Raw genomic sequence first — 12,611 nt, forward strand, 5'->3', positions numbered from 1 at the left:
AAATTGTGGGCTATTTGTGCTCTAAGTTTACACCCATTCAGGCTGGAAATCATTAGTTCGCAAAGGCAGAAAATTCCATTCCTTTATGTTCGGTCTCTTTCAGATCAGTAACTGTAAAATGAAAGATTTTTTTTTCGAACTGCTATGGATTTTCCTTTGGAATTCTTGTTCTGTGGCAATCTTTATCACTCCACTGTCCTTTTTAATGTAATTCGGCCTCCCCAGTTGAACACCCTGCTTGAGCCGTGCATTTTTTGTGTGTCCTGGTCTGTGTTGGGATTTAACTAAAGTGATGGTGGTGTTGGGAGGTTTAGAGAGGGAAAGTTTTCTGTTGTATTTCCAGTGACAAAATCACTGTATGTGAATTTTGAGTTATATAAAGTTCTGCTATAGTTGGGAACTTTTAAATATTTAGGTTCAGTACTTAAGGGACATGATGAGATTTTTTTCATGTTCATGTCGAAAACTGACGTGTTATTCTGGAAATTTCTGAATTATCTGGTCGCTCCATTTAAAAACTTCAGTTAAACGCACATAAATAGTCACGGCCAGTGCAAAAACTTCGCGCTTGTTTGTAGTCTTCAGGGTCAAGTGAATATTTTAGTTCGTTTTAAAAACGATCCCTGTGAAATTTATTTATGTCTTAATAGTTGATCCCAGCAATTCATTTGGGGGGGAAAAATACAATTCAGCATGGTTTTGGAAACTGCGTGCGTTCGAGTGACATATGTTTCGTTTTCTAGAGGATAATTCCAGACTGTAATTTCCTTAAGTATTTTCCTCCCTCCTCTTTTCGATAAGCTGCGGAAGGCTTCTGCCCTCTCTCGCCTATTGCTTCCGGATCGAGAGACTGTTGGGGAGGGGGCAGGAAAAGAGGTTGTGGGGCGGGGGGGGGGTCTTCGAGTTCGCAAGGCAGAGCTTGTTCGTCTCGGCTATTGGGTGCTGCCCTTGAGAGGATTCCGTTCCGCCTTCCTCGTTACAATTTATATTTTTTAAAAAAAACGTACAAGGTTGGGGTTTTATACGTCAGAAACAACCCGGGTCTGAAAGGAAACGGGCACCCCCCTCCTTTGCTAACGGGGTTTGTCAGGACCAGTGCCGGGAATCTGCTTCGCGGACAGGAGTTCTTACACGGTGCATTTTCCACTGGTTGGTGATTTTTAAAGATTGTTGCTGTAAATGTGTGTGGTGTGGGCTGGGGGAGGTGCTGAAGTACCTGGAAGCAATGGGAAAGCCCAGTGTGTGTGAAGGACAACGTGAGCTGACAGCGAGGAACCTCCGGGATATCCGTCACTCCGAGGGATTTACAGAGGGCCCCTCTGAGGGGGTTCCGACACCGGCCAATCAACAGCTGCTCCTTGCCTGTGGGCGGGGCGGTCGCTGTTCGTGGTTCCCCCACGTGATCTCCGCCCCTCCCGGTGATGCGCGCGGGGAGAGGCGGGGCGGGAGCTCCGCTGACGTCATGGGGCAACCTGGCAGCCGCTTTCAGCCTCGGCTCCGAAGAGGTGGAGAAGGAGGAGGTGAGAATGAGGGAGTGGCTGGCTCGCTCGCCCGGGGTTGGGGGCCTGCTGAATGGGATATTAATTCTTACTCCCACTCCGTGCTAGCTCCTTCTCTGTGGCTACCCCTCCCCCACCCCATTCATGATTTCTCCTTGATTCATGACACCTATCAAATCCCTACATCTACCCCTCCCCGTGTGATCAGACCCTTCTCTTAGATCTGACTTTTCTCAACTGTGATCTGCACCTTCTCCTCTTGCTGTACCCCTCTTGTGAAAACTAGTGACCTGCCCGCGGACGCCTTGCTCCGATTCTCTGCCTCTTTTGCCTGTGTTTTTACTTCTAATTTCATTTTGCTTTGTAGTTTGTTCCTTCCATCTGCCTTCAGTGTGATTCCCTTTAATCACATCATTTGACTTTTACTGCCTCTTTGTCTTCTGCTACTTTGCCATTCTTCTTTACGTAGATATGACATTTATTGCTCTGAGATTTGGAAGAGCAGACCTCCCAGATCTGCAGTGAATCACTTTGCTTTCGAGGCAACAGTAGCGGCCAGGAGTGTTTTGCATTCTGTTTTAACGTTTCTTTTATCGTTAGGACCAGTGACAATGCTCTGGGGGCTCAGAGTTTTGCCAGCCATCAGCTAACCTGTTTGGGGGAGCAGGTGTAGCAGAATTCAACCTTGGTTTCAGGGCATATGTTGAAGTGACTGGGGACAGAATTGAGGAACGTCTGTCCCTCTGAATCCATCTTAGTTGATTTGTTTCAACTTTAAAACTGTCTGTCTGAAGAATGTGCTTCAATAAAGGTTACTTCATCTGGTTACGTTTGATCCTGTATTTGTTTGACGTGGAGTCCAACTTGAAATTTGGATGGCAAACCTTTTACAATGTGGCTTCAATCTGCGCACCCTCTGCGGTTTATTTGCTGAGGAAACTGCTCAAGTAATCAGATTTAGTAGCTCTACCAAGACCTCAGACCGCCTGTATGAAAATCCATGAGTCTTGACTAAGCCGCATATTCGTTTCTACCTAAAAAGAATTTGCTTTTGCAGAATATTTGCAATTAGGTGCTTTTGAATTATAGTCAATATTGCTGGTATCCTCTGAGGAAACACTGCTTTTGTTTGATAACTTGATACTGTGAATCTGGGAAAAGACTTGGAGTATTGCAAACACTGTGAACATATTGTGTTATTCCTTTACTTGTCTTTAGTTTGTAATAAAGTTAGTTTTAGGATTATATTGTAAGATGTATCATAAAAGGACTAGTTGCACTGGATATTTGTGAATAGATTTGGGAGTTGGATAAGCAAGGAAAACATATCTCTCCATATTAGAAAGTTAATAGGAACTGCTGATACTGGAGTCTGAGATAACAGGGTGTAAAGCTGGATTAACACAGCAGGCCAGGCAACATCAGATTTGTTTTCAATCGGGGCAGTCAGGTTTGAGGATTTTTAGGAAGGAGCTAGAAATGGGCAGTGTGGGGTTGGGGAACTATGAGGTTGGAGTTTGTGGGTAGGAGGTTACTTGAGGTGATGAGGTTGTGGATTGTCTGGGAGATGATGTTTTTAATATGTATTAGTCTATGTACTGATTGTGTGTGAGAAGACTCAGATTTGGAAAGTTTTAGTTTTCTGCTGCATTACATACCACTGCACACTGCGAAATTTGACTTTTGAGTTAGTGCAAGCTGTGTTCTCTTAATTATCGTGTGAGACAGATCTTATTTCCTTCTTCGTAGCAGATTGCTTTTGTACTTTCTTCCTGTTTTTGAGATGTGGGGGATTATATGTGACATTTGTTATATTAATTTTTATCTTTCAGTTGTTTTGATGGTGTTTGGTCAGCGCCAGGCGGCCTTTCCGCCATCTCTGTCTCTGCCTTCCTTCAGTTTTGAGGTTGAACATGCCACGTCGGAAACAAGTTAATCCTAAACCTCTGAGAGGTGAGAATTGCCAAGAACCTGTTTAAAAATATCTAGTTAATGAAATGTGAGGCTGGATGAACACAGCAGGCCCAGCAGCATCTCGGGTGCTCCAGAGATGCTGCTGGGCCTGCTGTGTTCATCCAGCCTCACATTTCCTTATCTTGGAGTCTCCAGCATCTGCAGTTCCCATTATCACATCAAAAATATCTAGTTATTGGCTTAATTTCTTATTTTCCACATACTTTAATATTACTGAGAAGTTCAATCTGTTGTCCAGTCTTTCAGTTGTATTTCCATTCTTTTGGTTATAATTAAAAGAAAAGTCCAGATGTTCTAGTGCACACATTGGCATTACAATCAGTCTTAAAACACCAGACGCTTTATGTTGGCTGGTTGCGTGTAGTATGAGGAACTTCATTGAAATATCTTTGAGAAATTGAAAGAATAGAAATAAATTGCTAAATTAGGATTTATATTTTTTGCGCTGTCACTGACCACAATGGTAAAACTCCAATGTGCTGTATTACATGTATTTTTGCAAAATGAGAATTTAAAGCAATTATTTTGGTGGGGATCACAGATTACTCTTGGTAACACGTATACACAATAATAATAATTATAATTATATATCTGAAGGAACTGAGAAATAGGCATCATTAGAAACAATTTACCCTGATCTAAATAGGACACTTTGGTGAGGTTGAAACATGCCAGTTTGGCAACAGATTAATGCTAAACCTCTGTGAAGTGCCAATATTATTGAAATGAAGATCTGCTCATGGGCCATTAAAATATATTTGGCTTAGGATGTGTGTGTCACTGTCACACTGACGTTGCAATTACAATGTAAATAGTCCCTGCTGTCTGGCTTTTGATCTGACCTGGCACCAGACTGAAGCAAAATGAATGCCCAGGTACCATTACTGAGCAGACCTGAAGTGGGAATTGCTCAAATGCTTTCCTTCCATCAGTGACGTCTCGTTAACTGCTGTTTAGCTTGAGCTGCTTTTACGTTGTATTCACAAACTTGTGACCCCAAAGGTGCTTATATGCCAATTCAGACTGTTCCCTTGTCAACCACATCTCGCGCGCTCGTGCTCGCTCGCGCGGGCACTCACTCTCTCTCTCTCTCTCTCTCTCTCTCGCTCTCTCTCTCGCCCTCTCTGGCGCCCTCTCTGGCGCGTGCGCGCTCTCGCCCCCCTCGCTCTCGCTCTGGCGCGCGCGCCCTTCGTCCCCTCGCTCTCGCTCTGGCGCGCGCGCGCGCTTGCCCCCTCGCTCTCGCTCTGGCGCGCGCGCGCGCCTCGCCCCCTCGCTCTCGCTCTGGCGCGCGCGCGCGCTCGCCCCCTCGCTCTGGCGCGCGCGCTCTCGCCCCCTCGCTCTGGCGCGCGCGCTCTCGCCCCCTCGCTCTGGCGCGCGCGCGCGCTCTCGCCCCCTCGCTCTGGCGCGCGGCGCGCTCTCGCCCCCTCGCTCTGGCGCGCGCGCGCTCTCGCCCCTCGCTCTGGCGCGCAGCGCTCTCGCCCCCTCGCTCTGGCGCGCGCGCGCTCTCGCCCCTCGCTCTGGCGCAGCGCGCGCTCTCGCCCCCTCGCTCTGGCGCGCGCGCGCTCTCGCCCCCTCGCTCTGCTGCCGCGCGCGCTCTCGCCCCCTCGCTCTGGCGCGCGCGCTCTCGCCCCTCGCTCTGGCGCGCGCGCGCTCTCGCCCCCTCGCTCTGGCGCGCGCGCGCGCTCTCGCCCCCTCGCCCTGGCGCGCGCGCGCGCTCTCGCCCCCCTCGCCCTGGCGCGCGCGCGCTCTCGCCCCCTCGCCCTGGCGCGCGCGCGCTCTCGCCCCCTCGCCCTGGCGCGCGCGCGCTCTCGCCCCTCGCCCTGGCGCGCGCGCGCTCTCGCCCCCTCGCCCTGGCGCGCGCGCGCTCTCGCCCCCTCGCCCTGGCGCGCGCGCGCTCTCGCCCCCTCGCCCTGGCGCGCGCGCGCTCTCGCCCCCTCGCCCTGGCGCGCGCGCGCGCTCTCGCCCCCCCTCGCCCTGGCGCGCGCGCGCGCGCTCTCGCCCCCTCGCCCTCGCTCTGGCGCGCGCGCTCTCGCCCCCCCGCCCTCGCTCTGGCGCGCGCGCTCTCGCCCCCCCCCGCCCTCGCTCTGGCGCGCGCGCTCTCGCCCCCCCGCCCTCGCTCTGGCGCGCGCGCTCTCGCCCCCCCGCCCTCGCTCTGGCGCGCGCGCTCTCGCCCCCCCCCGCCCTCGCTCTGGCGCGCCGCGCTCTCGCCCCCCCGCCCTCGCTCTGGCGCGCGCGCGCTCTCGCCCCCCCCCCGCCCTCGCTCTGGCGCGCGCGCTCTCTCGCCCCCCCGCTCTCGCTCTGGCGCGCTGCGCGCGATCTCGCCCCCTCGCCCTGGCGCGCGCGCTCTCGCTCTGGCGCGCGCGCTCTCGCTCTCGCCCCCCCCGCTCTCGCTCTGGCGCGCGCGCTCTCGCTCTCGCCCCCTCGCTCTCGCTCTGGCGCGCGCGCGCGATCTCGCTCTCGCCCCCTCGCTCTCGCTCTGGCGCGCGCGCGCTCTCGCCCCCTCGCCCTGGCGCGCGCGCGCTCTCGCCCCCTCGCCCTGGCGCGCGCGCGCTCTCGCCCCCTCGCCCTGGCGCGCGCGCGCGCTCTCCGCCCCCTCGCCCTGGCGCGCGCGCGCGCTCTCGCCCCCTCGCCCTCGCTCTGGCGCGCGCGCTCTCGCTCTCGCCCCCCCGCTCTCGCTCTGGCGCGCGCGCTCTCGCCCCCCCGCTCTCGCTCTGGCGCGCGCGCTCTCGCCCCCCCCGCTCTCGCTCTGGCGCGCGCGCGCGCGATCTCGCCCCCTCGCCCTGGCGCGCGCGCTCTCGCTCTCGCCCCCCCGCTCTCGCTCTGGCGCGCGCGATCTCGCTCTCGCCCCCTTGCTCTCGCTCTGGCGCGCGATCTCGCTCTCGCCCCCTCGCTCTCGCTCTGGCGCGCGATCTCGCTCTCGCCCCCCTCGCTCTCGCTCTGGCGCGCGCGCGCGATCTCGCCCCCTCGCTCTCGCTCTGGCGCGCGCGCGCGCTCTCGCCCCCTCGCTCTGGCGCGCGCGCGCGCTCTCGCCCCCTCGCTCTGGCGCGGCGCGCGCGCTCTCGCCCCCTCGCTCTCGCCCTGGCGCGCGCTCTCGCTCTCGCCCCCCCGCTCTCGATCTGGCGCGCGCGCTCTCGCTCTCGCCCCCTCGCTCTCGCTCTGGCGCGCGCGCTCTCGCTCTCGCCCCCCCGCTCTCGCTCTGGCGCGCGCGCTCTCGCTCTCGCCCCCCCGCTCTCGCTCTGGCGCGCGCGCGCGATCTCGCCCCCTCGCCCTGGCGCGCGCGCTCTCGCTCTCGCCCCCCCCGCTCTCGCTCTGGCGCGCGCGCTCTCGCTCTCGCCCCCCCGCTCTCGCTCTGGCGCGCGCGATCTCGCTCTCGCCCCCTTGCTCTCGCTCTGGCGCGCGATCTCGCTCTCGCCCCCTCGCTCTCGCTCTGGCGCGCGATCTCGCTCTCGCCCCCTCGCTCTCGCTCTGGCGCGCGCAGCGCGATCTCGCCCCCTCGCTCTCGCTCTGGCGCGCGCGCGGCGCGCTCTCGCCCCCTCGCTCTGGCGCGCGCGCGCGCTCTCGCCCCCTCGCTCTGGCGCGCGCGCGCGCTCTCGCCCCCTCGCTCTCGCCCTGGCGCGCGCTCTCGCTCTCGCCCCCCCGCTCTCGATCTGGCGCGCGCGCTCTCGCTCTCGCCCCCTCGCTCTCGGCTCTGGCGCGCGCGCTCTCGCTCTCGCCCCCCCGCTCTCGCTCTGGCGCGCGCGCTCTCGCTCTCGCCCCCTCGCCCTGGCGCGCGCGCTCTCGCTCTCGCCCCCTCGCCCTGGCGCGCGCGCGCTCTCGCCCCCTCGCCCTGGCGCGCGCGCGCTCTCGCCCCCTCGCCCTGGCGCGCGCGCGCTCTCGCCCCCTCGCCCTGGCGCGCGCGCGCGCTCGCCCCCTCGCCCTGGCGCGCGCTGCAGCGGCTCGCCCCCTCGCTCTCGCCCTGGCGCGCGCGCGCGCTCGCCCCCTCGCTCTCGCTCTGGCGCGCGCTGCCGCGCTCGCCCCCTCGCTCTCGCTCTGGCGCGCGCGCGCGCTCGCCCCCTCGCTCTCGCTCTGGCGCGCGCGCGCTCGCCCCCTCGCTCTGGCGCGCGCGCTCTCGCCCCCTCGCTCTGGCGCGCGCGCTCTCGCCCCCTCGCTCTGGCGCGCGCGCTCTCGCCCCCCTCGCTCTGGCGCGCGCGCTCTCGCCCCCCTCGCTCTGGCGCGCGCGCTCTCGCCCCCCTCGCTCTGGCGCGCGCGCTCTCGCCCGCGCGCGCTCTCGCCCCCTCGCTTGGCGCGCGCGCGCTCTCGCCCCCTCGCTCTGGCGCGCGCGCGCTCTCGCCCCTCGCTCTGGCGCGCGCGCGCTCTCGCCCCCTCGCTCTGGCGCGCGCGCGCTCTCGCCCCCTCGCCCTGGCGCGCGCGCGCTCTCGCCCCCCTCGCCCTGGCGCGCGCGCGCTCTCGCCCCCTCGCCCTGGCGCGCGCGCGCTCTCGCCCCCTCGCCCTGGCGCGCGCGCGCTCTCGCCCCCCTCGCCCTGGCGCGCGCGCGCTCTCGCCCCCTCGCCCTGGCGCGCGCGCGCTCTCGCCCCTCGCCCTGGCGGCGCGCGCGCTCTCGCCCCCTCGCCCTGGCGCGCGCGCGCTCTCGCCCCCTCGCCCTGGCGCGCGCGCGCTCTCGCCCCCTCGCCCTGGCGCGCGCGCGCTCTCGCCCCTCGCCCTGGCGCGCGCGCGCTCTCGCCCCCTCGCCCTGGCGCGCTGCGCGCTCTCGCCCCCTCGCCCTGGCGCGCGCGCGCTCTCGCCCCCTCGCCCTGGCGCGCGCGCGCTCTCGCCCCCTCGCTCTGGCGCGCGCGCGCTCTCGCCCCTCGCCTCGCTCTGGCGCGCGCGCGCTCTCGCCCCCTGCCCTCGCTCTGATCGCCCCTCCCCCCTCTGGCGCGCGCGCCGCTCTCGCCCCCTCCCCTCCTCTGGCGCGCGCGCGCTCTCGCCCCTCGCCCTGGCGCGCGCGCGCGCTCTCGCCCCTCGCCCTGGCGCGCGCTCTCGCCCCCCCCGCTCTCGCTCTGGCGCGCGCGCTCTCGCTCTCGCCCCCCCGCTCTCGCTCTGGCGCGCGCGCTCTCGCTCTCCGCCCCCCCGCTCTCGCTCTGGCGCGCGCGCTCTCGCTCTCGCCCCCCCGCTCTCGCTCTGGCGCGCGCGCTCTCGCTCTCGCCCCCCCGCTCTCGCTCTGGCGCGCGCGCTCTCGCTCTCGCCCCCCCGCTCTCGCTCTGGCGCGCGCGCTCTCGCTCTCGCCCCCCCGCTCTCGCTCTGGCGCGCGCGCTCTCGCTCTCGCCCCCTCGCTCTCGCTCTGGCGCGCGCCGCAGCGATCTCGCCCCCTCGCTCTGGCGGCGCGCGAGCGCGATCTCGCCCCTCGCTCTGGCGCGCGCGCGCGATCTCGCCCCCTCGCCCTGGCGCGCCGCGCGCGATCTCGCCCCCTCGCCCTGGCGCGCGCGCGCTCGCTCTCGCCCCCTCGCCCTCGCTCTGGCGCGCGCGCGCTCTCGCTCTCGCCCCCTCGCCCTCGCTCTGGCGCGCGCGCGCTCTCGCCCCCTCGCTCTCGCTCTGGCGCGCGCGCGCTCTCGCCCCCTCGCTCTCGCTCTGGCGCGCGCGCGCTCTCGCCCCCTCGCTCTCGCTCTGGCGCGCGCGCGATCTCGCCCCCTCGCCCTGGCGCGCGCGCGCGCTCTCGCCCCCTCGCCCTGGCGCGCGCGCGCGCTCTCGCCCCCTCGCCCTGGCGCGCGCGCGCGCTCTCGCCCCCTCGCCCTGGCGCGCGCGCGCTCTCGCCCCCTCGCCCTGGCGCGCGCGCGCGATCTCGCCCCCTCGCCCTGGCGCGCGCGCGCGATCTCGCCCCCTCGCCCTGGCGCGCGCGCGCGATCTCGCCCCCTCGCCCTGGCGCGCGCGCGCGATCTCGCCCCCTCGCCCTGGCGCTGCGCAAGCGCGATCTCGCCCCCTCGCCCTGGCGCGCAGCGCGCGCTCTCGCCCCCTCGCCCTGGCGCGCGCGCGCGCTCTCGCCCCCTCGCCCTGGCGCGCGCGCGCGCTCTCGCCCCCTCGCCCTGGCGCGCGCGCGCGCTCTCGCCCCCTCGCCCTGGCGCGCGCGCGCGCTCTCGCCCCCTCGCCCTGGCGCGCGCGCGCGATCTCGCCCCCTCGCCCTGGCGCGCGCGCGCTCGCTCTCGCCCCTCGCCTCGCTCTGGCGCGCGCGCGCTCTCGCTCTCGCCCCCTCGCCCTCGCTCTGGCGCGCGCGCGCTCTCGCCCCCTCGCTCTCGCTCTGGCGCGCGCGCGCTCTCGCCCCCTCGCTCTCGCTCTGGCGCGCGCGCGCTCTCGCCCCCCTCGCTCTCGCTCTGGCGCGCGCGTGATCTCGCCCCCTCGCCCTGGCGCGCGCGCGCGCTCTCGCCCCCTCGCCCTGGCGCGCGCGCGCGCTCTACTCGCCCTCCTCCGCGCCTCTCGCCCCTCGCCCTGGCCGCGCGCGCGCTCTCGCCCCCTCGCCCTGGCGCGCGCGCGCGCTCTCGCCCCCTCGCCCTGGCGCGCAGCGCGCGATCTCGCCCCCTCGCCCTGGCGCGCGCGCGCGATCTCGCCCCCTCGCCCTGGCGCGCGCGCGCGATCTCGCCCCCCTCGCCCTGGCGCGCGCGCGCGATCTCGCCCCCTCGCCCTGGCGCGCGCGCGCGATCTCGCCCCCTCGCCCTGGCGCGCGCGCGCGCTCTCGCCCCCCTCGCCCTGGCGCGCGCGCGCGCTCTCGCCCCCTCGCCCTGGCGCGCGCGCGCGCTCTCGCCCCCTCGCCCTGGCGCGCGCGCGCGCTCTCGCCCCCTCGCCCTGGCGCGCGCGCGCGCTCTCGCCCCCTCGCCCTGGCGCGCGCGCGCGCTCTCGCCCCCTCGCCCTGGCGCGCGCGCGCGCTCTCGCCCCCTCGCCCTGGCGCGCGCGCTCTCTCGCCCCCTCGCCCTCGCTCTGGCGCGCGCGCGCGATCTCGCCCCCTCGCCCTCGCCCTGGCGCGCGCGCTCTCGCCCCCTCGCCCTCGCCCTGGCGCGCGCGCTCTCGCCCCCCTCGCCCTCGCCCTGGCGCGCGCGCTCTCGCCCCCTCGCCCTCGCCCTGGCGCGCGCGCTCTCGCTCTCGCCCCCTCGCCCTCGCTCTGGCGCCGCGCGCGCGATCTCGCCCCCTCGCTCTGGCGCGCGCGCGCGATCTCGCCCCCCCGCTCTCGCTCTGGCGCGCGCGCTCTCGCCCCCTCGCCCTCGCCCTGGCGCGCGCGCTCTCGCTCTCGCCCCCCCGCTCTCGCTCTGGCGCGCGCGCTCTCGCCCCCCCGCTCTCGCTCTGGCGCGCGCGCTCTCGCCCCCCCCGCTCTCGCTCTGGCGCGCGCGCTCTCGCTCTCGCCCCCTCGCTCTCGCTCTGGCGCGCGCGCCTCGCCCTCGCTCTGGCGCGGGATCTGCTCGCTCTGGCGCGCGCGCGCGATCTCGCCCCCTCGCTCTGGCGCGCGCGCGCGCGATCTCGCCCCCCTCGCTCTGGCGCGCGCAGCGCGATCTCGCCCCCTCGCTCTGGCGCGCGCGCGCGATCTCGCCCCCTCGCTCTGGCGCGCGCGCCGCGATCTCGCCCCCTCGCTCTGGCGCGCGCGCGCGATCTCGCCCCCTCGCTCTGGCGCGCGCGCGCGATCTCGCCCCCTCGCTCTGGCGCGCGCGCGCGATCTCGCCCCCTCGCTCTGGCGCGCGCGCCGCGATCTCGCCCCCTCGCTCTGGCGCGCGCGCGCTCTCGCCCCCTCGATCTGGGCGCGCGCGCTCTCGCCCCCTCGCTCTCGCTCTGGCGCGCGCGCTCTCCTCGCCCCCTCGCTCTGCGGCTCTGGCGCGCGCGCTCTCGCCCCTCGCTCTGCTCTGGCGCGCGCGCTCTCGCCCCCTCGCTCTCCTCTGGCGCGCTGCCGCTCCGCGCGCTCACGCCCCCACCGCTCTCCCTCTGGCGCGCGCGCTCTCGCTCTGGCGCGCGCGCGCTCTCGCCCCCTCGCTCTGGCGCGCGCGCGCCGCTCTCGCCCCCTCGCTCTGGCGCGCGCCGCGCGCGATCTCGCCCCCTCGCTCTGGCGCGCGCGTGCTCGCTCCCCCTCGCTCTCGCTCTGGCGCGCGCGGCTCTCGCCCCCCCGCTCTCGCTCTGGCGCGCGCGCTCCTCGCTCTCGCCCCCTCGCTCTCGCTCTGGCGCGCGCGCGCTCTCGCCCCCTCTGGCGCGCGCGCGCGATCTCGCCCCTCGCTCTGGCGCGCGCGCGCGATCTCGCCCCCTCGCTCTGGCGCGCGCGCATCTCGACTCCCCCTCGCTCTGGCGCGCGCGCGCTCTCGCCCCCTCGCTCTCGCTCTGGCGCGCGCGCGCGCTCTCGCCCCCTCGCTCTCGCTCTGGCGCGCGCGCTCTCGCCCCCTCGCTCTCGCTCTGGCGCGCGCGCTCTCGCCCCCTCGCTCTCGCTCTGGCGCGCGCGCTCTCGCCCCCTCGCTCTCGCTCTGGCGCGCGCGCTCTCGCCCCCTCGCTCTCGCTCTGGCGCGCGCGCTCCTCGCCCCCTCGCTCTCGCTCTGGCGCGCGCGCTCTCGCCCCCTCGCTCTCGCTCTGGCGCGCGCGCTCTCGCCCCCTCGCTCTCGCTCTGGCGCGCGCGCTCTCGCCCCCTCGCTCTCGCTCTGGCGCGCGCGCTCTCGCCCCCTCGCTCTCGCTCTGGCGCGCGCGCTCTCGCCCCCATCGCTCTCGCTCTGGCGCGCGCGCTCTCGCCCCCTCGCTCTCGCTCTGGCGCGCGCGCTCTCGCCCCCTCGCTCTGGCGCGCGCTCTCGCCCCCTCGCTCTGGCGCGCGCGCTCTCGCCCCCCCGCTCTCGCTCTGGCGCGCGCGCTCTCGCTCTCGCCCCCTCGCTCTCGCTCTGGCGCGCGCGCGCGATCTCGCCCCCTCGCTCTGGCGCGCGCGCGCGATCTCGCCCCCTCGCTCTGGCGCGCGCGCGCTCTCGCCCCCTCGCTCTCGCTCTGGCGCGCGCGCTCTCGCCCCCCCCGCTCTCGCTCTGGCGCGCGCGCTCTCGCTCTCGCCCCCTCGCTCTCGCTCTGGCGCGCGCGCTCTCGCTCTCGCCCCCCTCGCTCTCGCTGTGGCGCGCGCGCGCCGATCTCGCCCCCTTGCTCTGGCGCGCGCGCGCGATCTCGCCCCCT

At 68.1% G+C, this 12,611-nt stretch overlaps 1 protein-coding gene across 4 annotated transcripts in view; it reads left to right on the forward strand.

Moving 5' to 3' along the window:
* Positions 1-914: 914 nt before the first annotated feature.
* Positions 915-12,611, forward strand: part of hivep1 (HIVEP zinc finger 1) — a 281,381-nt gene continuing 269,684 nt past the window's right edge. For 3 of the 4 annotated variants that reach the window (XM_048559398.2, XM_048559377.2, XM_048559384.2), the window contains exons 1-2: positions 1,429-1,520; positions 3,332-3,452. In XM_048559398.2, the coding sequence (XP_048415355.1) occupies positions 3,413-3,452 (40 nt within the window). In that variant the 5' untranslated portion in view covers positions 1,429-1,520; positions 3,332-3,412. Of the gene's footprint in view, positions 1,150-1,428; positions 1,521-3,331; positions 3,453-12,611 lie in introns of those variants that run through there. The other variant, XM_059653660.1, reaches the window with a different exon arrangement.

This window comes from Stegostoma tigrinum, chromosome 2 (assembly GCF_030684315.1).
Source record: "Stegostoma tigrinum isolate sSteTig4 chromosome 2, sSteTig4.hap1, whole genome shotgun sequence".
Classification (NCBI taxonomy): domain Eukaryota; kingdom Metazoa; phylum Chordata; class Chondrichthyes; order Orectolobiformes; family Stegostomatidae; genus Stegostoma; species Stegostoma tigrinum.